The sequence below is a fragment of the Danio rerio genome, chromosome 10, assembly GCF_052040795.2.
Source record: "Danio rerio strain M-AB ecotype USA chromosome 10, GRCz13ab, whole genome shotgun sequence".
Classification (NCBI taxonomy): Eukaryota; Metazoa; Chordata; class Actinopteri; order Cypriniformes; family Danionidae; genus Danio; species Danio rerio.
The window spans coordinates 26,007,534-26,030,266 of NC_141030.1; the positions used below are offsets into that span (position 1 = coordinate 26,007,534).

A 22,733-nucleotide genomic window follows, 5' to 3' on the forward strand; every position below is an offset into this window, starting at 1 on the left:
GAAAAAAGCTGCCTGCATGTAAAAGCAATACTTATAAAAATATATATATAGAAAATAGCATGCCGGCCCACATTTAAAAAATGGTCCAGCCCTTCTAGCATTTGCCAAAATTGCCAGATGGCCAGTCCGCCCCTGTTTAGAGGAATTGAAATTATTTAGAAGTAATAAAATAGTTTAACATCGTTCATACTTCATCCTTTATAGATGGACATGTAATAAAATCATTGTGTGGTGTGATGTGACTATCCGCTCCAGTATAGCTGGCACAGCATCATCCGAAAATTCAACAACTTGATGTTTTGGCTGTTTGTCATCAATGTAAGCTGTTTTTAGACATTTTGAGTTCTGAAACTGCGCTGACCTCTTATGTTTCAAAAGATCAAGCAAATTTCTCAGTTCATCTCCTCTTTAAAAGGTTAGTTCATGCCAAAATGAAAACTCCTAAATTACTCACCCTAATGTCGTTACGAAGCCAAAAAAATAATAAAAAATGTGTTAATCTTTAAAACCCAAATGAACATTATTTAATCAAATTTTAGTCTGTTCTTCCACTCAAAGTCTCTTTGTCCAAGATATCAGTCGTACTGGTTAAAGTGATTTTTATGTTGAATACTAAAGTAAAAGAATGCTGTCTAACTCGACCTGATATAGAATCGATATATTTTTTACAACCCTTCACAATTGAAACGAGGCTATGTATGAGAAAGTCTTACCTCTGATTTATATTCGGTGACACTAGCTATGCTTCCATCCAACTATTTTTATGCACATTTTGGATATGCATATAAAAAATGGTTGATGGTAATGCCATAATGCATGAAGCTAATGCCCATAAGTTTTGAAAATACTGTATAATAATTAGTGCATAATAAATGTATGTGAATAACTGAGTCGGTTATACTTTTTATTCTATAAGAAAAGATTAGCATAAACTACAATGGAAAAACTTTTATCAAACAAATTCCAGTATGTGCACTGAAAAAAGTCATGTGATGTTGGTATTAGAGATCATGTAATGATAAAAATGTGTGTGAATGGACAAACCAGCAGGCTGAGCACACTATAAAACATCTAAAATGTTATTTTGGTCATTTTAAAAGGCCATAACCATTTCAGTATTAGTGTTGTATTATTATTGACCTCCAGAATTGTTAAGAGCATCTGTGCTCTGCGGCTCACACCCATAAACACCACTGCGCTCACTCATTTTATTAAAGAAAAGATTCACACAGCTTCTCCTACCGCGGCAAATTCCGTTTTTACCGTTGATATTAGGCGCCAGTTAATCAGGAAGTGACGATTTTGTTCTCTTTGGCTCATTGGATGGAAACGCAGCTTTATTCACGTGTCTTTTATGAGATATTCCTGTTTTGCACATAAATTTAATTGGCATCTTTGGATGGAAACAAATGTCTGTAAGTGTCACCATTCAGAATTAAAGCACACCAATTAATTTGTCATCAACAAAAATTACAGTAACGACGTATAGCAGCCGTGCGGAATCCTGGAAAATAAACCAAACTCTGACCAATGTGAGAAGATTTTACCTGCACGTGACTTGTTTTAACTATTTTGGTCTTTTTAGAAACTTTGCCATGTGAAAGTGAACCACACCCAGAACAAAAAGCATTTACAAGTGTGAACGCACCCTCAGAATTAATTCAACATATCTTCATTTGGGTCCTGTAGATGAATAAAAGTCTTTGGAGCAACATGCGGGTGAGTAAATGATTCTCCTTTAGGGTTAAACTAAGATTCAAGCCGGAGTATCATGTCTCCATCAAGTGTTGTGGTCCAGCTTGTGGCGGTTATCTGGTATCAGCTGTTTTGCCGTTGGCAGGCTGGAGCAGCTGAAAGCAGGAGTCGGACTTTTCCTCTCAGGAAGCTGCTCTGCACCTGCAGAAGTTCTGGGAGAGACGAGACCTCCTGCGTCTGTGAGCTGGCAGGAGCTGAATCATCTGGAAGAACTGTGGACTCGGCCTGCTGCGCAAACACAGCGCACTCATTAGGGAAAATTGATCATCCCCGAAATTCACAAAATGGATAAATTGCAGCTCTAGAATCTGATTGGATTTGGCCTGGTAAAACAGCCACGACGCACGCAACAAAGCAAGGCTTTGAAGCGTTGGCCGCTAAGCTAGTTAGCGCTTCCATTTCAAGATTTGCCAGCTGTATTGTGCGCACTGCACAGTGTTGTTGTTTAAGCATGATTCATTATGTTTTAGCACAGATGGAGTGCTTCACCGATGATGATTGATATATATTGATTCAGCTTTCCATTCACTCTCATAGTTTCACAGACAGCAATGAATCACATTTTGGGCCTTTGGTTTACTATGAAGAAATAAAATCTTACAATGAATAGCTGAATTATAAAATACACATTTGCACATATTTAGGCATCCCTATGGTCACTTTAATATACTCAGCAGACAATTTATGATTATAGCTCCATCTGAATTGATAAAAATGATGTAGTTTTCTGCTGACTTTGCACTCAAGACAAATTACTCAGAATTTCTGTGGAAAGTTAGTGAGTTCTTTATTAATATAAGCATGTATTCATGTTTATTTGGTGCTATTAGTAAAGCTTAAAGGGATAGTTCACTCAAAAATTACAATTTCCTCACCATTTACTGACCCATAAATGCTTCTAAACGTCTATGAATTTCTTTCTTTTGCTGCATACTAGGGTAGGCTACTACTATGTGGTAATACTATGGAAATTAATGGCTGTTTTTTATCTTCAGCATATCTTACTTTGTGTTCAACAGAAACTCAAACTTGTTAGTTAAATGAGTGAATGATGACAGAATGATGACAGAAATGACATTTTCGGGTATACTTTTATATTCTTTATATTCACTTGCACTTTGTAGCTTATTAAACTGTGACATCTATACAGCCGTATATCATGCCTAAAAGAGCATTGATTAAATTAATTTCCAATTAAAATGATCAGAATTTGAATCAAAACATTAATTCTTGTGATTATTATGACATATGCTACTATTAGGGAAGTTTTATAGAGACAGGATTGATCATAGGTTTAAGAATTAATTTCAATGAATCGATTGCATAATAGACATTTGAGATTACATTCACTTTTTCTGGATTTGTTTAGTATAGACATTGTTTTATATTCAGAAGTATGAAAAAAAAATTAAGAGATTAATTGAAAACTCTTGCTTTCTCTGTATGTAGTTGATTTTTTGAGTGAAATGTTCATTTTTTGATATTATAAAGGTCTAATAAAAGTTAGACATTTTGTCCAGTAAATTACAATTGTTCAGCATGCTAAATGATTTGGTAAAACTTTATTTGAAGTTGGTGTTTATAAGACTGTCATGAAACTTTTATAATAATGACATGACATGATTTTATGCATGTTTAGGATAAATGTCATTAAGTGTTTTTGCTTAGTTGTCATTTTAAACATAAATGTGACATTGTTTTAGATGTCATTGTTGTGAATACTTTACATGAATACATCACAACCTGTCTATGTCTTTATCATGACAACTTGACATGACCCAGACAATTTAAGCTGTCATAAATCTGTCATAAACATGATTGTCATGAAGCTATTATAATTGTGTGATAAATTTAATAACAGTGTGATTAATATGACTTCAAGTAATAAAATTGATTTTGTCAATAAAATGTCATCAATGACACTGTGTTAAAATTATTTAACAATTCATTGAGAATTTTATTAAGAAACTGTAATGGCAAATTTATTTTGTTCCGCTAAAAAAAAAATATCTGAAAAAATATTCATCGCATGATTATAATTGGCCTGATGACAGTCATGTTTATGACAGATTTATGACAAGTAATGTAGTCTTGATAATGTTAAGTTGTCAAGCCAAAGGTTATGATGTATTTTTATTTAAGGCAACTTGACATAACAAAGACCCTTAAACACATAAGATTCATTCTAGGGTTGCATGATTAATCGAAAATGATCGCAAACTCTAACGATCTTAATTCAGCTTTTTAACAACAATTTCGTTTTCAAAAAAGCGTAAAGACGGTCGCACAAGTCTTCAAGTAAAGTTTTACCAAATGTGTTTAATTCCTTTTGATTAAAAATCTAAGGAGACCCGTAAGGCATGTGATGGTGGGAAAAAATAGTTGGAAGAAAAGAAAAACTGGGTGGGAGAAAAAATAGCTAAGAGAAATATGGGAAAATACTTAATGATAGGATGATAGAATGAAGGGTTGACATGTATGAAGTGAACAGAGCAGTGTTTTTTGGACAAGAGTTTTGCGAGAGAACGCAAAAACTTAAAAATACATATTTTCCTATCACTCAGTTTTTTTTCTCCCACCTATTTTTTTTCTCACACCCAGTATTTTTTTCCACCCATTTTTTTCCCATCATCATGTCTCTTCCAGGTCTCAGTGCTGTCTAGAAAGGGAATTTAAACATCTTATTTGTTGTTTAATGCAACAAAAAAGCTCTAAATTACTGGTCATTTAAAATAGATATTTTGCGCAAACACAACTAAAATTCATAGATTTTTTAGTGACATATTTAGCATTTCTGTATTATTATTTTCTTATTTGTATTGTACTCTCTGAACATTTTCATCTTACCCTCTCTGCAGCTGGAATAATGTCTAGCACTGATCAGCACTTGTTATCATTTGGCATCTTTCACAGCAGAACTAGGTTAAAAATGTCCAGTTGCCTAAAAGTTTAGTCTCCAGTAATTGCAACATTCACTACTGGTGAACCGCCCGCAAACACAGAAACATGCAGCGCCACGGCTAAACTTCACCTCACAGTCACTGAACTATCAAAAACACACTTCTCAGAATCCCACCAACACAGAGAAAGAGAGGAATTAAAGGGCAGACTAACTGAATGCAGTTTCTGTGAATGACAGATTAAAAGAGACTGCTGTTATTCTCAGAATCGTCAGCGATAGTCAAGTAAGAAGAACTGAAGGATTTGATTCTCACAGATGGACATCTCTGGTTTCCATACCTGTAAATGGAGGCTGCGTATGATCTGGCCTAGACTGTGGAGGTTACTGATGTTGTTTTCTAGTGTGTTTAATAGTGAAGAGTTGCTGACTGTTTTCCTGGCCGTATTAAGTGCCTGAAGTAGCACAGACAGTCCTGTCTGGACCTCCACGGCCTGCATCTGAACCTGGACATGCAGATTCATTGGAAAATAATTGTCTAATACAGTGGTTCTCAAACTTTTTTCACCAAGTACCACCTTAGAAAAAAATCGTCTCTCCAAGTACCACCTTAGAAAAAAATCGTCTCTCCAAGTACCACCTTACGACGCTATTTTTTTAACCAGTATTAAAAAATAGCGTTGTAAGCCTAATTAAGCAGCTACAGGTGTGCACAGTTTTAAAACGATGCAGATTAAATCCTATTATTAAGAATATGTATTATTGTCAGTCACTTTAAACATTTGAAATAGTCTGAACATTAACTGTGCTTGCAGATAAAAAAAAAAAAAAGTTTTAGTTAAAATGTGTTTTTAAAAGTTCTTAAAAAGTAAAAAGAAAACTGCTGTACTTAAATCTAAAGTATTCATAGTAGCCTATTCATCAAAAGCTGGAAATGCTGCTTGGACCTTATAAATATAGGCTATATGTCATATTCCTACACTTTCAGACAAATCTTGAAATAAATGTTAAATGTACATGACAGGGTTCATACAGGCACAGCCTAATGAAAGTCAATTCCAGCACCTATTTTTTTTTCAAGACTGACATGCTATGTATTGAAGACCTGAAATGTATTCTCAGCAACCCATAAAACATTGCATAGGAATAGATACAAATAAAAACCATTAATAATAATATTTATTAATCATATATTAATAGTATAATAAACCTGCACTAAGTGCTTGTGAAATCTTTTTTGTACTCAAATAAAAATACTATCACACTGCTAAAATAACAAAAATTTAAGTAAATAATACTAATATTAGGTAAAAGTACAAATTACTCTTTTAAAAAGTACTAGTTGGTTATTTTTGAAAAAAAATCTGATTTTCATTATGAAATTACTTTTTTTTAAGTGTAAAACTAATTTAATGGTTGGATTGCTTACATTCCAAAGCTACATGTATAATTTGCACTAACAAAGGAAGTATAGTCAATTTTTCCTTTCATGACAATTAATCTTTTTCAATAGCACTGGTAAAACTACCAAATAATCTTTAAGGCCATAGAGACACTTTTTGCCCATTTTTAAAAATATATATTTTTAAGCTTTGAAAGGTTAAATTAAAGTATATGGTAAAAAGATTTAAATTTAGCGTTTTATTTACATATTTTACACAATTTTCTTTACAATATGGCAAATTTGTTTCTTAAATAGCTGTACATCACATGTAGATTTTATTTTACACTTGATCTTAATCTAAAATAGAAACGTAAAAAAATACAAGTACACTGTCAGTAAAAAAAATAAAACAAATGAATTCATTTTACTTGAGGTATTTGAAATATGACGACACTGCATTTATTAAAGCAGAGCTTTAAGAGCCTTATTGTAAATTGTGATAAATAAACAATAAGTAGGCTAACAATGGATTGCTTTGACCTGTAATGCTTTAGGACAGATCAGAATACAGCTAAATGTATAAATAACATAAATACCTCATCCAGAAACATTTCCAGCATAATTCTTTTGTCGTAAAGAAATAAAAAATGTTCCACCTTTGCTAAAAGTAAGTTTCACTTCACAACACAGCCAAATAAGAAGACCATTAGCATTGTCATCGATCATGTATCAATCTATTTCTAAATATTTGATAACTTTGAATACTTTTGACTAAATTTAGTCAAGGAGCAATGATAAATAATGTCTACTTTAATAGTGGAAAGATCGCGATTGTATTCAATCTGAGCACACACGCGATCATGAGAGGTCTTGCAGTTCATTTCAAAAAAGCCTATTTAAGAGCTCACATATCTGTTTTAGCTATTTGCGTACATGAATGCGCTCTCGTGTTAAAATAAAGCACTCGCCGCATTTGCAGAAATGAGTAATTGCGCAATACCTTCATTCCCGCGCCGCCATTCAGAATGTATTTAGAGGAGTGACAGGTCAGAGGCGAGTCGACTGGCTGTCGGAGGGCGAAACGTGTATGAAGATCATCAAATAGGCAGGAAATATGTCCGCGGTTTAATTACTCTGCTAGTCATCTCTGCAGTGAAAACATCCGAGAAGCATTATTCCAACAAAACATTTGTTTTTAAGTTGTTTTTTCTTTCTCTGCAACACAGAAAGCCTTTGTCCCGCCCTTACGTTTCACGCAACTAGACAAGGTCGACTGTGATTGGCCACTTTTCATGTCAGTCAAATCACGCTTCAGAATCAATTCTTAAACTTCGGAAACAGATTTTCAGCAGCTTATGACACAGTGCACTAAAATAAACACTCTAAGCACAGCGCTGTGATCGTACGCTTCACAAAACAGCCAATGCTGATCACATCAATGTCATATTACGCATTAAAGGATTAAAGTGTTAATTGTTTCTTTCATTATTCAGCGATTCCTCCGCGTACCACTAGGAGGAAGCCCGCGTACCACTAGTGGTACGCGTACCACAGTTTGAGAACCACTGGTCTAATAAATAAACTTCTATTGGATAAAAAAGAGGTACTAATAGGATGTGGGAGAAGTTTAAATATATGATGAATGGTAAAGTAAAATAGTAAACTGATCATCTAACATAATTACAAAAAAAAAACTTTCTAAAACACTTTATATCAATAATTATTATAAAATAAAAGTAATTCTTGTGATTATAATTTAGATTTGTACTGCTCTGTTACTATAATATAATATAATATAATATAATATAATATAATATAATATAATATAATATAATAGTATAGTACATTGTGACTCACATCTATATGTTCCCAAAGAGCAAAGTCAACTCTTGTCAGAGGAACAAAGTAGGATTTCATCACTCCACAGCCTCCTCTGCAGCCTCGCTGAGAGAGAGAAAAACAGATGATATGTTTCTGAAAATAATATGACATTTGGTGTGAAGTGTGTTCGGGCCTCACCATGATGACTTCTGAATCTCCAGCTTCTCGAACGAAGTGGTCCAGAACCCTCAGGTCACAGATGGGGCGCAGCGGAGAGACCAAACAAACGAACACCATCAAAACCAACACCAGACCTGAACAGGATAAACAAAACACTCTGACTTTACAAAGCTTCACGTAAAGCCACATATACCTGGGGTTCGCAACTATGCCTGTTTCTTTTTACGATTATTTTTTAAGGGGTTTTACCTTTAATGGGACAGGACAGTTAAGACAGGCTATTGGCGCTAAAGAGCTATTTTAGTCTTGAATTAATAACAACTTACAAATACAGTTGTAGTCAGAATTATTAGCCCCTCTTTTTTTAAATATTTACCAAATGATGTTTAACAGAGCAAGGATATCTTCACAGTATGTCTGATAATGTTTTTTTCTTCTGCAGAAAGTCTTATTTGTTTTATTTTGACTAGAATAAAAGCAGTTTTACCATTTTTAAACACCTTTTTAAGGACAAAATTATTAGCCCCTTTAAGCTTAATTTTTATTTTTTATTTTTTTATTTTGATAACGATGATAAGCTCTGGATATTTTTACTCAATATTAATCTAAGAGCCAATCACACAGCAGCAATGTGTGACAACAACCAATCAGCATGAAGTCAAAAGACCCTTTCCGAATGCACTTTGCTAACAAACTCAACAAGACGACAAAAATTAGGAAATAATAAGCGGAAGTAAAGGTGAAAGTAAACTAACCTTGAGTTATTATCCATAGATGATGAAATTATCGACAAAATAGCAGCATGAATTCAATTAGTGTTAGTAGTTTGGCTATCAGAAGTGTGACAAGAAGCAGATTAAAACGATATGTAAAGTATGTCGTATAAAAACCAAATCTGGCAACACAACCAAGATATTCAATCATCTAAAAAGTATCCGCCAAAAAAAGTTTTTCAACTTGTGTGGACTTGCTGGAAGTTGTGCCATATGTTTTTATTGTTTTTTTCATTTAATTTACCTGGTAATGCCAGATTAGTCTTTTTTAATGTATTTTTAACGTATTTGTTTTAATTTAAAGTCAAATGTGTCATCTGTTTTTGTTAATAAACAATATTTTGAATTGTAATTTAATATTTTTTGTTGCATCAGTCATAATAAGTTTTAATGCTGGAAGCATTAACAAATTACTGTATATCGACATTTATTGTTATTATTCAATCTGAAACAAAATAATCCGGTTTGTGTTATTGCCATATCGCCCAGCCCTATTCTGAAGAATGTTGGAAATCGCAAACCATTTACTTCCAGAGTAAAACATCTATCTATATACAGTGCTCAGCATAATTGAGTACAGCCCATTTTGAAAATAAATATTTGTATCCATTTCTCAGTGAATATGGGCAATGTATTTTGGTGCATTTCAACAAAACAGATTATTAAACAGATATATTTATTAAAATAATAATTTAGTCGCCAAACATATTTAGAAATTGAAAGATGATACAATTAAATTCAAGCAAAATATTGCAAAAACAAATGTCAACCTAAGATTAGGGAGAGGTGTACTTATAAATGGTGAGCACTGTATATAGTTAATGGTGAGTTGATTTTAACATTTTTCTGCATCCAACAGAAGAAAGTTAAGCTTGAGTACATGGTGGCAGATTTATAATTGAACTCTCATTTTTAATGGGTATTGATAATCATATATCAATACCACAGAAGCTTCAATAATACAGCAAAGAGATTGGCAGCGGTGGGATTCGAACCCACGCCTCCAGAGAGACTGGAGCCTAAATCCAGCGCCTTAGACCGCTCGGCCACGCTACCCACGGAATTCAACACAGATTCAGAGACAGACTCATAGGTGGCCCAAACAAAACGATAATGGTAAAATATGAAATGTCTTGGAATTCATTGGTGCGTTGCATTAGCCTACGACCACAACTTTCGCCGACTACCCTCCGTGTCTTGAACTCCTGGATAAAAGCTTCTCCGTGTAGTTCCCTGTTTCTTCATTCAGTGTCATGACTTTCAGCGTTTTAACTGTCATTGCAGCTGAAAATAGCATGGCGCAGCAGCTCCTATTTTAAAGCGTTTTGAAACATTTAAACTACATGGAAAAGCGGTTCCGCATTTAGTGTCGAGAAGTTTTGATTCAGGCCAGTGACTCGAATCTTTACAATCAGCAGAAAACACTGAATCGTTTCCTGCGGCTGCGGGCTGTATCATTTCATTTGAGGTGGCAAATTGTGTTATATTCATGTAGGTAAGTCGCTGAGTTCAACCCTTCAAGAAAAACCATTCACACATGTTAATTCTTAGACCGCGAAGCACGTGCTTTAAACGAACCGATTCAGATTCAGAGACTCACTCAAGTGAACAATTCAAGTCAATTTTCACAAAAATCGTGTGCACGTCACGGGCTTTAAAACTCTACTGTACGCAATAATAGAAGTCATTGCAGCGATGCATGAATCAGATGTTTGAGGTAAGCTACTCTCTATCACAAATGTTGCGATTAACCATGTTTTACCGTGTACATTAACCGTGGTTTTATTACAAACAAACAAGAAAGTTCAAAAGTAGGCTAATGTGGTATTGTAATTATAACTCGGTTACTTAACTATAATTAAAACATTAATTTTCGTAAAATGCCTTATCATAAGTGAACTGTAGAACTAATCATGATTTGCAAGCAACATCCGTAATAAAAAATATAAGACTGTAGCCAAACGTTGTAATGCATTTATTGTATTTATTAACTAAATAGGGGATTGATAGGCATAGGGTCACTGTAGGGTGCAAAAATACAAACGTATCATAGTAGCCTACATAAACTAAATCACAGATGTTTTCTGTTCTTTTTGTATTGCTCCAATGTAATGGCTTACCTGAAAACGTTTGCATCCGCAATGTGCATTTTGAAGTTGCATAATGTTTTTTTTTTTTTTTTTTGTAATTGTATGTTCCTGTTAGCACACTACTGTTACTCCATACCGAACACGTTTCTGCTGTAGGGTACACATAGTTTAGTGCACTCAATCTGACTTTTACATGACCCTGTTCCTCCTGCGTCCTTGGTAACTTAGTAGCCTATTCAGGCGCTGTTCTGTCTGCTCTGTTTGTGGCGGTCACTTTGTTGTTGCTCAACATTAGCCTACTTGCAGAGTTCAGTGTGACGACATGCTCTCACGATTGACTCTTTAACTACAAACTTTATAACTGATAGATAGATAGATAGATAGATAGATAGATAGATAGATAGATAGATAGATAGATAGATAGATAGATAGATAGATAGATAGATAGATAGGCTTTTTTCTGACGTATACTATCATTTTCTTATATTTTCATTTCTAACTTAAAGAATCAGGTCTTCGTTTTTTATTTGTTTGACAACACTACTATCTAGTGGTCATATGTTGAACTACAGCTAGCAGTTTAAATACTGTATCATTACAGCTTTTTAAAAAAATAATAAAAATAGGTTACCTTTCTCAAGCATGGATATTAGACCATGTGCCGGTGCCCTTCTCAGCTTTAGTGCTTTTTAAACACAGATCCACTCTTAGAATTAAAGGTTCATTATTGCTGTTGATTGTTCCATGTAGAACCTTTGGAATCTTTTCATTTTCCTTTAGCTTAGTCCCTTTATTAATCTAGGGTTGCCACAGCAGAATAAACCACCAACTTATCCAGTGTATGTTTTATACAGCGGATACCCTTCCAGCCGCATTCCAGTACTGGGAAACACACATACACACTCATTTACACACATACAGTACTGCCAATTTAGTTTATTCAATTCACCTATACCGCATGTCTTTTGGGGAAACCGGAGCACCCGAAGGAAACATACGTGAACATGGGGAAAACATGAAAACTCCACAAAGAAATGACAACTCACCCAGCCAGGACTTGAACCAGCAACCTTCTTGCTGTGAGGCAACAGTGCTAACCACTGAGCCACCATGTCATCCTTGAAACCTTTTCAGTCAAGCAAAATATGATTCTTTAATTTAGATAATTTAATGTTCTTCGCTCTAAGGGAAAGTCTGTAAAGAAATGTTCTTTGCAACACCCGGAACGATTCTTTTATTTTGTCAATGCAAAAAAAAAGTTTTTGGAGCTTTTTATGTAATTAATTGTTGCATTCATTTAAGACTCTTTGTTAAAGAATCAGTGTCATTGTGCTTTGCTGGGACGCTACATTTACATTTTAAAAGTCTTCTAGAACAGGAAAAGACTCCATAGTACTTTGCAGAAAAACAAGAAACATTCATTCACTGGCACTATGAATTGGGTTCAAAATAACAGCTGCCAGTATTGATATTTACCAGACACAGGAACACAGTAGTTTCAGAACATCTTTTAGAGAGAGAGAGAGAGAGAGAGAGAGAGTCAAGGCTTATTCAGCCTTATGCGCCTCATGGCATTTGTATATCCTTCCTCATTTGTATCTCTCTGAGATTAGATTATGCCCTTAAGTAAAATGAAAAGAATATCCCCCAAGCCACTAAATTCACACATATGGTGTTAGATTTCATTGATCAGCTTTTGAACACTCGTCCTTTGTGACCTCAGAATTACTGTGCACTAAACTGTATTCCCTTACAGTGCTACAAATGTTTTCACAGAAGCCCATTTTACCTCAAAATATAAAAACAACAAATAATTGCATCTTTTTGCTCATTCAACACTTTTCTCACAATTCTTAAAGGTAAAAAATCTAAATTTGAACAATTCTGATCATTATCCCTTCAAAATTGTGCATGGCAATTTTGTTATTTTCCCTTTCATTTAATTTTGGATTACACAACTCCATTGAAGCTTGTTTCCGCCCTGATAAAAAGTATCTGCAATTTTGTTTTTCCAAATTATAAATGAAATTTATTGGCTATTAGTTCTGGAAATGTTCCTATGCTTCAGATTTTATATAAACTTGCAGTTGCACATTTATATCTTACAAATAACTTAACTGTGAGACTTTTTGGTCACATTTCTGAGTTTATATTTCACAGTTAAAAATTTGCAATTGCCTTTTTCATTTTATTATTCATGCTTTCAAACATTTCTGATTGTATTAACTGTAAGATATAATCTTGAAATCGCAAGATATAAACTTGTAATTGTACAAAATGTATAAACTGCCAATTGGGAGAAAAATAATCAGAATAGTGAACATCAATGATAGAGAAACATGAGCACTTTCACTAAGTGTTTTTAAAGAATTCACAAGACGTTTTCTCCATTCATAACTCTATTTATCATCCATTTAATAATGTTTCATTGATGTGATGCACTGACTGTTACTGAAAATAACCCTTTAATCATGGAAAAACTGCATATGCATGGCTAATAATGAAACAAGACTAGAATTGTTCTTAGGTTTTTATTGATTTCTATCAGTGTGACATTTTTCATCTTTATTTATACACACCATCTTTATACTACAAAAACCAAGAAATACAACCTAGAACATCAGGTGGTGTCAGTAGCACGTGTATGCAAAGTAAGTTTGTCATGATCAGGCTTTGCATTTGTAGGAGGATTAACGTAATAGTATATAAGATAAAAGCAATAAAGGCAGAAAGCTGAAATAAAAGGTTATGAAGTCATTTCATTATTGTTTTTCTCCTTAAAGACAATTACATAGTATTCTTAAAATATCACAGATGAATCATAATTATTTTATAGGCCAAAAACATACAGTTCTATTCAAAAGTTTGTGGCTGGTTATTTATAAATTTTGTGTACAATTTTTTGGTCTCTTATGGGTGGTTCATTCTGCTGTGGCGACCCCTGATAAATAAGATATTTAGCCGAAGGAAATCCAAATACATAAAATGTGTAGTAATATATCTTCCAGATATAAATGATTTCTTATGATGATGCTTTTTGGGATTCCTTAATGAATAGACAGTTTAATATTTAAAGCATTTATTTAAAGATGTAATTCAAATGTGAGCAATTTATTTAGTTTATTTAATTTATTAGTTTATTTTAAGGTCCAATTCACACTATTAACAAACCATTAACAAAGAATTTTAGATCAATAAACTAATAATTAGCAACTTATTAATCATTTGTAAAGTAGTTGGGCTTAGGCGATAGGGATAAAGAATGAGAGCATACTTTATAAAGCAGCCAATATCTCAATAATAAGCAGATTATAGGTCAGTAGTTAATAGTGGGAATTGTTAACCACCTTAACAACTAAAGTGTTAACAAAAATGTTACTGTTGGCCAATTTATTGCACAGCTTCTGACCAAAAAGTCTGTGTTTAAAAGGAAATGCCTAGAAAAGCTACTGGAAAGAAGAAAGTATGAAAAAAACGAACCCACAACCAAAGCTATAGAAGTGCAGGCAGGTCAGATCATACGCTGTGAAGAAGGTAAGGAGGAAGAGGTGAAGGTGAGTTACAGTTATCATAGAAGAGCTGGAAGTTCATGTCTACATTCATTCTCTGTGTCAGAATGAGCTCGAGCTCCAGCACCGTGAGCTCTTGAACCGTGTTTCCCTCTTTTGCGTTCTTGGCAATGGCCGCGTAGGTCGGGAAGTGGATGCGCTCGACGTGCGGGGAGTTTCGGTCGTAGTCGGTGCAGCAATAAGCAGACCACACGTCTTCGGGGATGCCCACACGATTCAGGTTGTTACGTCGGATCATGTTTCCAGCGTGGATAACGCCAGTCACGATGTAAGCTGTGCCCCTGCAGAAGTTGTTGAGGCGCACGCGGATACGCTCTTCATACTGGCGCCAGGGCCCGATATTGAACTCGCGGATTTCTGGCACGACGTTGGTGAGCGTGTATGTGGCCGCTCGGTCTTGAGGGTCAGACTGGTGCTGGTCTGGATTTAGGTGCCCTCTCTCGTACAGAACCACGTCTGAATAGTCATCCAAAACCGCCTGGCTGTCCTCAAACTTCATGTGTAAGTATCCAGTAGGGAACGGCATCATGTTCCCATTCCCATCAATCTCTGCAAGCTGGAAAGAAGATACCACAATAGAATGTAATAAAATATTAGCCTATGCACAATACACTTTTGTATCCAGTAATCTCAAATGACTTTTGTATATAATTCAGTTTACTCGAAATGCCTATATAGGCTACTCAAACTGCACAATTTGTAAGATGTTGTTACATTACCTATACAAAAAAAATAATAAAACACTAGAACAGAATTATATATTTTGTGGACTTATGCGCCTACATTGTTTCAAATGTTTCAAATATGTTCAAATCCAAAGAAATAAGCCGTTTTAACATTGTGACATGGACAGTGGCCTGATGTCATACACTCTCGACTTCCAGTTCGGTTTTATAAAACACCAAAAGTGCTTTAAAATGTTGTTTTATTAGACTGTACAGAACAGCATTTTAACAGAACCATATAATGGATTTAGTATGATAACACAGTGCTGCTTCTTCCTCACATAATTATGACCGGAAGAGCCAGAACAGAGGGACTGTGGCATAATAAAAGCTGTGCTGCTTTCGTGCCGTGACATGCTTGTCACTTATCAGAAATTGTTTCAGCACTGTCGTTTCGCTGTGATGGCTTTCAGCATTACTCTGCTTTGTACTAGCATGATAATAATAATCCATAAACATGAGTTCTACGGTCCTGTAGGAAATAATGAAGGTGACATCAATATACATCTTTGTTGTAAATACGCGCAATCTAAATGACATACTGTGCTTTTAAAAGGAAGTTGACCCAAAAATCTAAATATACTCAGTATTTACTCACCCTCAGTGGTCCCACACCTTCATGAACACTAAAGAAGAAATCTGAAAACCAGTAACTAACATCCATAGCAGAAAAAATGGAAGTCAGTGGTTAAAGGTTTACAGTTTTCTTCATAATTTCTTCTTTTGTCTTCAGCAAGTGGAGAGAGAGTAAATGATGACAAAATGTTCAGTTTTAGGGGAACTTTTCCAGTAACACTTTCTCTGACAAGTGCATGCGATGTCTTTCTACATGTGATGTGCTTACAGCATCTTTATACAATAAAAGCAAACAGTTTATATAAAAAGTTTAGATGCAAAAACCTCTAAATGCTGCTTTTTTTACCCTTATATGTATATGTTCAGTTATTTTACTTTAAAGACAATGAAAATAACTTATTTATCACAATAAAAGTAAACTTACTGAGCATAAACACAGGAGTTTGAGAAAAATGCTAATTTTAGAAGAAAACATCAAATTTAGGTTTTTGCATCTAAACACATCTTCATATGGAAAAAAAAAACATCTTGTCATTAATTTCAATAATGATAATTCAATAATTAACTGAGTGTGTTTATGTGCCAGCTCTTTGCTGATTTAGGCCTGTCATCAATAAATAAATAGCAATAAAACTTAATACCGCCAGTGGATGGTGACGAGTCCCTGTAGTAGTGATTGATTTATTGATTAATTGATTAAATCATTCATTAAAATCATTAATTAAACATTACAGATTCATTGAGAGGCAAAGCCAGCACCTGTCTTAAATGAATCATTGGCTTGTTTAATGCAGTTAAAAACAGACCCTTTTAGGGTTGCATTTTTTAAAAGCATTGTTTTTCAATTGTAAGTAATAGATTTTGTTATTACCAACAAAGTTAAACGTTTTAATTCAATTTATCTTTATTTCTATAGCACTTTTACAATGTAGATTGTGTCAAAGCAGCTTAACATAGAAGTTCTATTAGATTCAGTGTTTTCTAAGTCCATAGTTCCAACAAGAAGCATCAAAAATCTGTGTGGACGAAACTACAGCTCTCACTTTGTGACATTTATTGCATATGTTTATTTATATGCAATGTCCCTGTTGTTTATTAGTCAACAGGGTATATTGATAACTTGAATTAAAAAGACATTTTTAAATGTTTTGTGAATGACATGCTTAGCAATGTTGTCTTCCATATTGTAAAACAATAATTACAATATTATCATTGCACAAGAGCTACTGAAGTGTGGTTACTGTTAAAAAGTAATCGAAAAGTAAAACCTAAACGGCATAATAGGTTACATTTGTATGTCAAATTGTATTCAGTAAGTCAGTTCAATTAGTAAGTTGTCTAAAACAATAGAAAGTGAATCTCAATGTTTTTGTTTTACTGAGAGTAATTATCATCATACCTGAGGTTCGTACATCCAGGGATAGTCCACACGCCGATCACCCTCTGTTTTCTTGAAGCTGTATGCAGAGTAAACTGGGATGCGGATTTTGGGATCATACAGGGTCACAAATCTGGGTTTGTCAGCGTAGCGTTGGCAGATCTTCTTGAGGCTGGGGTCTTTAAAGCCGCGTGGTGGGGTGCCCATATACAGCGAGTCCTTGCATCTCTCAATATGGTTGAAATCTTCAACCACGATTGCAGTTCCCCAGTGTTCGGAGAACCACATTGTGACGGCAAGGGCCAGGAGGAGGTTGGAGAGCTGCATTTTAGGCAATGGAGCTTCTCGAAAGTCTGGCTCGAGAGTTTCTTTGATAGAATGAGTGAGTGGGTGAAAGTCGAAGCTGGTTCCTTTGAATAACATCTATTAGATAAGCAAAACAGAACTGGCCATGCTTTGCCTAAAACTGCTCCATGCTTGACTTCAAGGTGTAGCTTCATGCTGGATCTAGGGTTTTGTGTGGCTGAACTAAAATAATAAAACATTGTTCTTGGCTTGAACTTGACTTTTATGAGGAGTTAATAAAATATCAAAATAATTTTTAAAGTGTTTTTCAATGTGTATTTTTCACATACATGAAAAAGACTTATTGTCACATCAGGTTCTGAGCACTTGACACTCTTTTAACTTAATGCAAAATGCAAGAGCTCTGACCTCAAGCAATTCTAAATGAGTTGGATGTTGATTGTTGCTCTTTTATATAAATGTAACATTTTGTAAATTCGTCCACTGCACTGTTGGTATTGTGGACATTTTGATGGTCAGTATGACATTTTTGTTGGAAATAAAGGGATATTTTTATTCTGAAAGGATGCATTAAATTAAGAATCTCAAAATGTGTTGTTGTAAAAATAACTGCAGGTATTGCCAAAAGCTCACCCACTGTAACCATTTGACATAAACACAAAATGCATTGTGCATCTAAAATGTAGTTTATACTAGATATATGAGATAATTAACTTTTTGTACAATGAAAAGCTTCTGTACAGTGTTAACAATTTTTGTAAATTACACAGTATTTAACTGTAATATGAACTGTATTTTACTGTGAGACTTATGCAGTATGCTACTGTATTTTGAATATGCATTGTGAAAATGACTATATTTACAGTAAAGATTTACAATACTGGAAATACATATACACCAAGATAAATTATGCTGTAAATGTAAATATAGTATTTTTTGCTGTAATTGATTTACTGTAAGTTACTGAAAAACTGCTGCCAGTTATTTACAGTAGTTTCTACAGGAAATGTTCAGTGTATGGATGTTCTTCATGGAACTGTCAATGCCAAGGTTATGCTAATAAAAACTATATACGTATATAACTAGAGTTTGCTTGTTTTGACACATTATTTAAAATGTGTCTAAGAAATAAGTGAATTTAAATTTTTATCGGTCTAGTTAAAAAAAAAAAAAATCCACTGGTTATTACAGAACGAAATTAGTGTTTTACCCTGTGAAAGTCTGAAATTTCATTCATGATGGTCTCAAAAGGTCTTACAAAGTTTTACATTTGACATGATAAAACCTGCAGAAACCCTGTTTTTACCCAGACATGGAAAAATAAATAAATTAGAGCAGTAATCACGATACTGTGAAACCATGATATTTTTATTCAAGGTTATCATACCGTCAGAATTTAAACTTAAACATGGAGCCTATTTGACCTTGGAGTTTTAAACCCAGTAATTTTTGACATCCACTATCTCTAACATTACTCTGACTTTCTCATAATGTGCTTTTCTTTTTCTGCTGATTCTGTTTGTTTTCATTGAATCACACTCCAGAATTTAGGGTTGAGGCTTCTTTTAGACTGTGCCATAATGTTTTTTTTTTTTTAAACCAGTGTCAATAAATTCATCCCAGCGATGCCTTTAAATATAGGAAAAAAACTGTATTGCACTTAATTGTTTTCAACATTGAAAATAATTAAAACTGTTTCATAAAATCTAAATCATATGAACAACACAGGATTAAACTACAAGATAAATTATGCAGTAAATGTAAATACAGTATTCGTGTGTAATTGATACAGTTACTGACGAACTGCTGCCAGTAAGTTACTTTAGATTGTACAGGAAATTATTATCAGTGTATGGATGTTAAATGTTCCTCATGGAACCGTCAATGCCAATAAGGAACTTTTATGTTTAAGACGGAAGGTTACACTGTAAAAAAAAAAAAAGTCCGTAAAATTTAAAGGCATGGTACAAACCATAAAGGTAATTTCTCATTTTTGCAGTAAACTACCGTATTTCATTAATTTATAGATGTAATATGTCTCTATTTTGAATTACCAACACCTACACATCTTTTGTTACACAGAGAGACACATTAACACAGCCATATACATGTGGTGATGAGTAAGTTACATAATGAACCAATGCTCATCATAAACTACTTTTCCCACAAGCAAAAAAGTGTATCAGTGTCATTCACACAGCTACTAAACACCAGTATGCTAACATGCATAAAATTAAAATCATGAAATGAACATTGTTTATCAACATTAGATGTCAACTAAATCTCTAATGTACATAACTGATGGAAAAACAGCTAAAAAGATCCATATTGATGTCAACAAAAAGCATAAAAAGTGATATGCCATGCAAGGAATTCTGGGAAAGTCAGTTTACGGTTATTCGCCGTATATATTAGGCACAAAAACTGTTAACAAGGTTATGGATTTTTACAGTTTTTTTTACCGTTGAAATCACGGCTATTTTCTGATTCATTAAATTCTGATACAATTTGCTTAATTGGCCAAGAAACTATTAGTTTTTGGGTAAATTTCACGCTGTTTAAAACATGGTGCTAGTTAGGCATGGAGTCTTAAATCCAGTTCTTTTTTTGACATCTGCTATCTCTAACATTGCTCTGACTCTCTCATATTGTGGTTTTCTTTTTCTGCTTTTGTTTGTTTTTATTGAATGACACTCCAGAATTAGGGTTGAGGCTTCTTTTAGATCGCCGTCACGTTTTCCTGACACCAGTATGTCACATATCAATACATTCATCCCAGCCATGCCTTTAAATAGAGAAAAAAAACTGTATTGCACTTAATTGTATCTGTTTTTGTTTATTATTAAAATTATATTGTAAAATCAAAATCGTACAAAAAACATGAATAAACTTTAAACTTTAGTTTCACAAACTACTTTCGAGAGGAGCACATGATAGGATTAATTACGGCTGTTCTCTCATCAGTAATCATTAGCAAGCCAAACGGATCATTACAGACTTATGATAAACAGCCCGACTATCAAGACTCCCTTCGTCTTTTGAAAATCCCCCATCCACCCCATCTCCCCCTTTTCCACCTTAGCCAGGGGGAGCTCTCGAGAACTACCTGATCTCATACCCCCATTGACCAGACGGGAGCCCTGGGCTCAATTATCTCCAAGCTCAGGGTTCTCTCCCGCCAAACCTGCTATTATTATGAAGCAATATCTTAGTGCGTACTGTTTAAACTACTTTATTTTAAATATAGTAAAATTAGAATCCGATATTTTAAGTAGCGATGATATTAAAATAACTGACCCCATCTTGACCCAGCAGCTTTCTTGTTCATCTGTAATCAATAGGAATAGATATGACAGTTCAAAGAGCAAGTATAAAAGGCAAATAATATGTATGAAACCTTATCACACATTCCCTTTCTCTGTTTCTCCACGTACGCTCTTCATTCCCTTTTTGGAGAGCTAATCAGCTTTATGGTGACTTGCATTACCGTCTTATAATATGCAAATCAAGCCACGCTAAGTTCCTCATCATGAGGAACAATGCTAATTGTAGGTGACTTTAACATCCACATAGATGACGCTAATGATACATTAGGGCTCGCGTTTATGGATTTAATACACTCACTTGGGATAAAGCAAAACGTTGTGGGTCCAACCCATCGCTTAAAGCATACATTAGATCTAATTCTGTCTTATGGAATCGAGGTTATTGACGTAGACATTATACCACAAAGTGATGATATTACAGATCACTACCTCTTACTATATAAGCTGTGTTTACCTGAAATCAGCAAACCCGCTCCAATACTCCGCCCTAGTAGAACTATTGTTCCGTCAACTAAAGATGAATTTATAAATAACTTACCTGATCTTTCTCTATTTCGTAATGCACCCGCAAACTCAAATGATCTTGATGTAGTAACCAGCAGTATGGATGCCATCTTTACTAGCACACTAAATACTGTGGCACCCATCAAATTAAAAAAGGCTAGAGAGATTAAAACTATACCATGGTATAATAGTCATACTCGTGCGCTCAAAACAGCAACCCGCGCCCTGGAACGTAAATGGAAAAAAACTAATTTAGAGGTCTTTAGAATTGCGTACAAAGACAGTATGTCCAGCTATAGGAGGGCTCTAAAATCTGCCAGGACCGAGCACCTGCGCAAACTGATAGAAAATAATCATAACAATCCTAGATTTTTATTTAACACCATCTCTAAATTAGCAAATAATCGGTCATCCTTGGAACAAACTACTCCACCGCAAATTAGTAGTGATGACTTCATGAATTTTTTCAGTAATAAAATAGAAGGCTTTAGACAGAAAATAGGAGATGCCAAACTTTCTGCACCGGCTTATACTCCAAATCCTGTAAATATTTCATTAAATCATAATAATAACCTACACTGCTTCAAAATCATAGAACATGAAGAGTTAGTAAAAATTATAAATAGCTCTAAACCAGCTACGTGTATGCTGGACTCAATTCCAACAAAATTACTGAAAGAGCTGCTACCTGCTATAGGAGAACCTCTTCTTAACATTATCAACTCTTCTTTATCTATAGGCCATGTTCCAAACTCTTACAAGCTAGCTGTTATTAAGCCTATTATTAAGAAACCGCAACTAGACACCAACAACTTAGCTAACTATAGGCCTATTTCAAATCTTCCATTTATGTCTAAAATACTAGAAAAAGTTGTTTCCACTCAATTATGCTCTTATCTGCAGACGAACAATATTTTTGAAGTGTTTCAGTCAGGTTTCAGGGCTCACCACAGTACAGAAACCGCCTTAGTGAAAATAACCAACGATTTACTCTTAGCTGCTGATCGAGGGTGCGTCTCGCTATTAGTTTTACTCGATCTTAGTGCGGCATTTGATACCATTGACCACAATATCCTCATAAATCGTTTAAAGTCTACAGGTGTCCAGGGACAGGCTCTACAATGGTTTAAGTCATACTTAACTGACCGCTACCAGTTTGTAAATCTTAATGGACAGCCTTCACAAATCTGCCCAGTAAAGTATGGGGTGCCTCAAGGATCAGTTTTAGGCCCTTTACTGTTTACAATTTACATGCTACCTATGGGAGACATTATTAGAAGACATGGGATCAGCTTTCACTGCTATGCAGATGATACTCAATTATATATTTCCACTAAACCTGACGAGACGTCTGAACTTTCTAAACTAACTGAGTGTATCAAAGACATCAAAGACTGGATGACCAACAATTTTCTTCTCTTAAACTCAGACAAAACAGAATTATTAC

At 34.5% G+C, this 22,733-nt stretch overlaps 2 protein-coding genes, 1 long non-coding RNA gene and 1 other non-coding gene across 7 annotated transcripts in view; 1 reads left to right on the plus strand and 3 right to left on the minus strand.

The window, feature by feature from the left end:
* LOC147842056 (uncharacterized) overlaps positions 1-22,733 on the plus strand; it is a 592,784-nt gene that overhangs the window by 139,443 nt on the left and 430,608 nt on the right. The window lies entirely within an intron of this gene.
* epob (erythropoietin b) lies at positions 1,317-11,165 on the minus strand. Of its 4 annotated transcripts, none has more exon segments than NM_001386667.2 (5): positions 1,317-1,983; positions 4,996-5,160; positions 7,896-7,982; positions 8,058-8,173; positions 10,933-11,056. In NM_001386667.2, coding segments are annotated over 5 exon segments (549 nt in total). In that variant the 5' UTR covers positions 10,949-11,056; the 3' UTR covers positions 1,317-1,818.
* Positions 9,787-9,868, minus strand: trnal-uag (transfer RNA leucine (anticodon UAG)). Its single transcript has one exon. It is a non-coding gene; the product is annotated as a tRNA-Leu (tRNA).
* LOC100002544 lies at positions 13,420-21,577 on the minus strand. Its single transcript, XM_087270553.1, has 2 exons — positions 17,172-21,577; positions 13,420-15,027 (listed from the first exon to the last, which is right to left on the minus strand). The coding sequence occupies exons 1-2, from the start codon at positions 17,571-17,573 to the stop codon at positions 14,419-14,421; spliced, it is 1,011 nt and encodes a 336-aa protein (XP_087126679.1). The 5' UTR covers positions 17,574-21,577; the 3' UTR covers positions 13,420-14,418.

Excerpts from the sequence above, each read along its gene's own strand:
- epob (XM_087268675.1), bottom strand. Across the intron at positions 5,161-7,895 it reads CTCTTTGGGAACATATAGAT|GTTCAGATGCAGGCCGTGGA; the intron begins GTGAGTCACAAT and ends CTGCATGTCCAG. Across the intron at positions 1,981-4,995 it reads TACGCAGCCTCCATTTACAG|GCCGAGTCCACAGTTCTTCC; the intron begins GTATGGAAACCA and ends TTTGCGCAGCAG.
- LOC100002544 (XM_087270553.1), bottom strand. The coding sequence starts at position 17,573 with ATGTTATTCAAAGGAACCAGCTTCGACTTTCACCCACTCACTCATTCT. Across the intron at positions 15,028-17,171 it reads CCTGGATGTACGAACCTCAG|CTTGCAGAGATTGATGGGAA; the intron begins GTATGATGATAA and ends TCTTCTTTCCAG.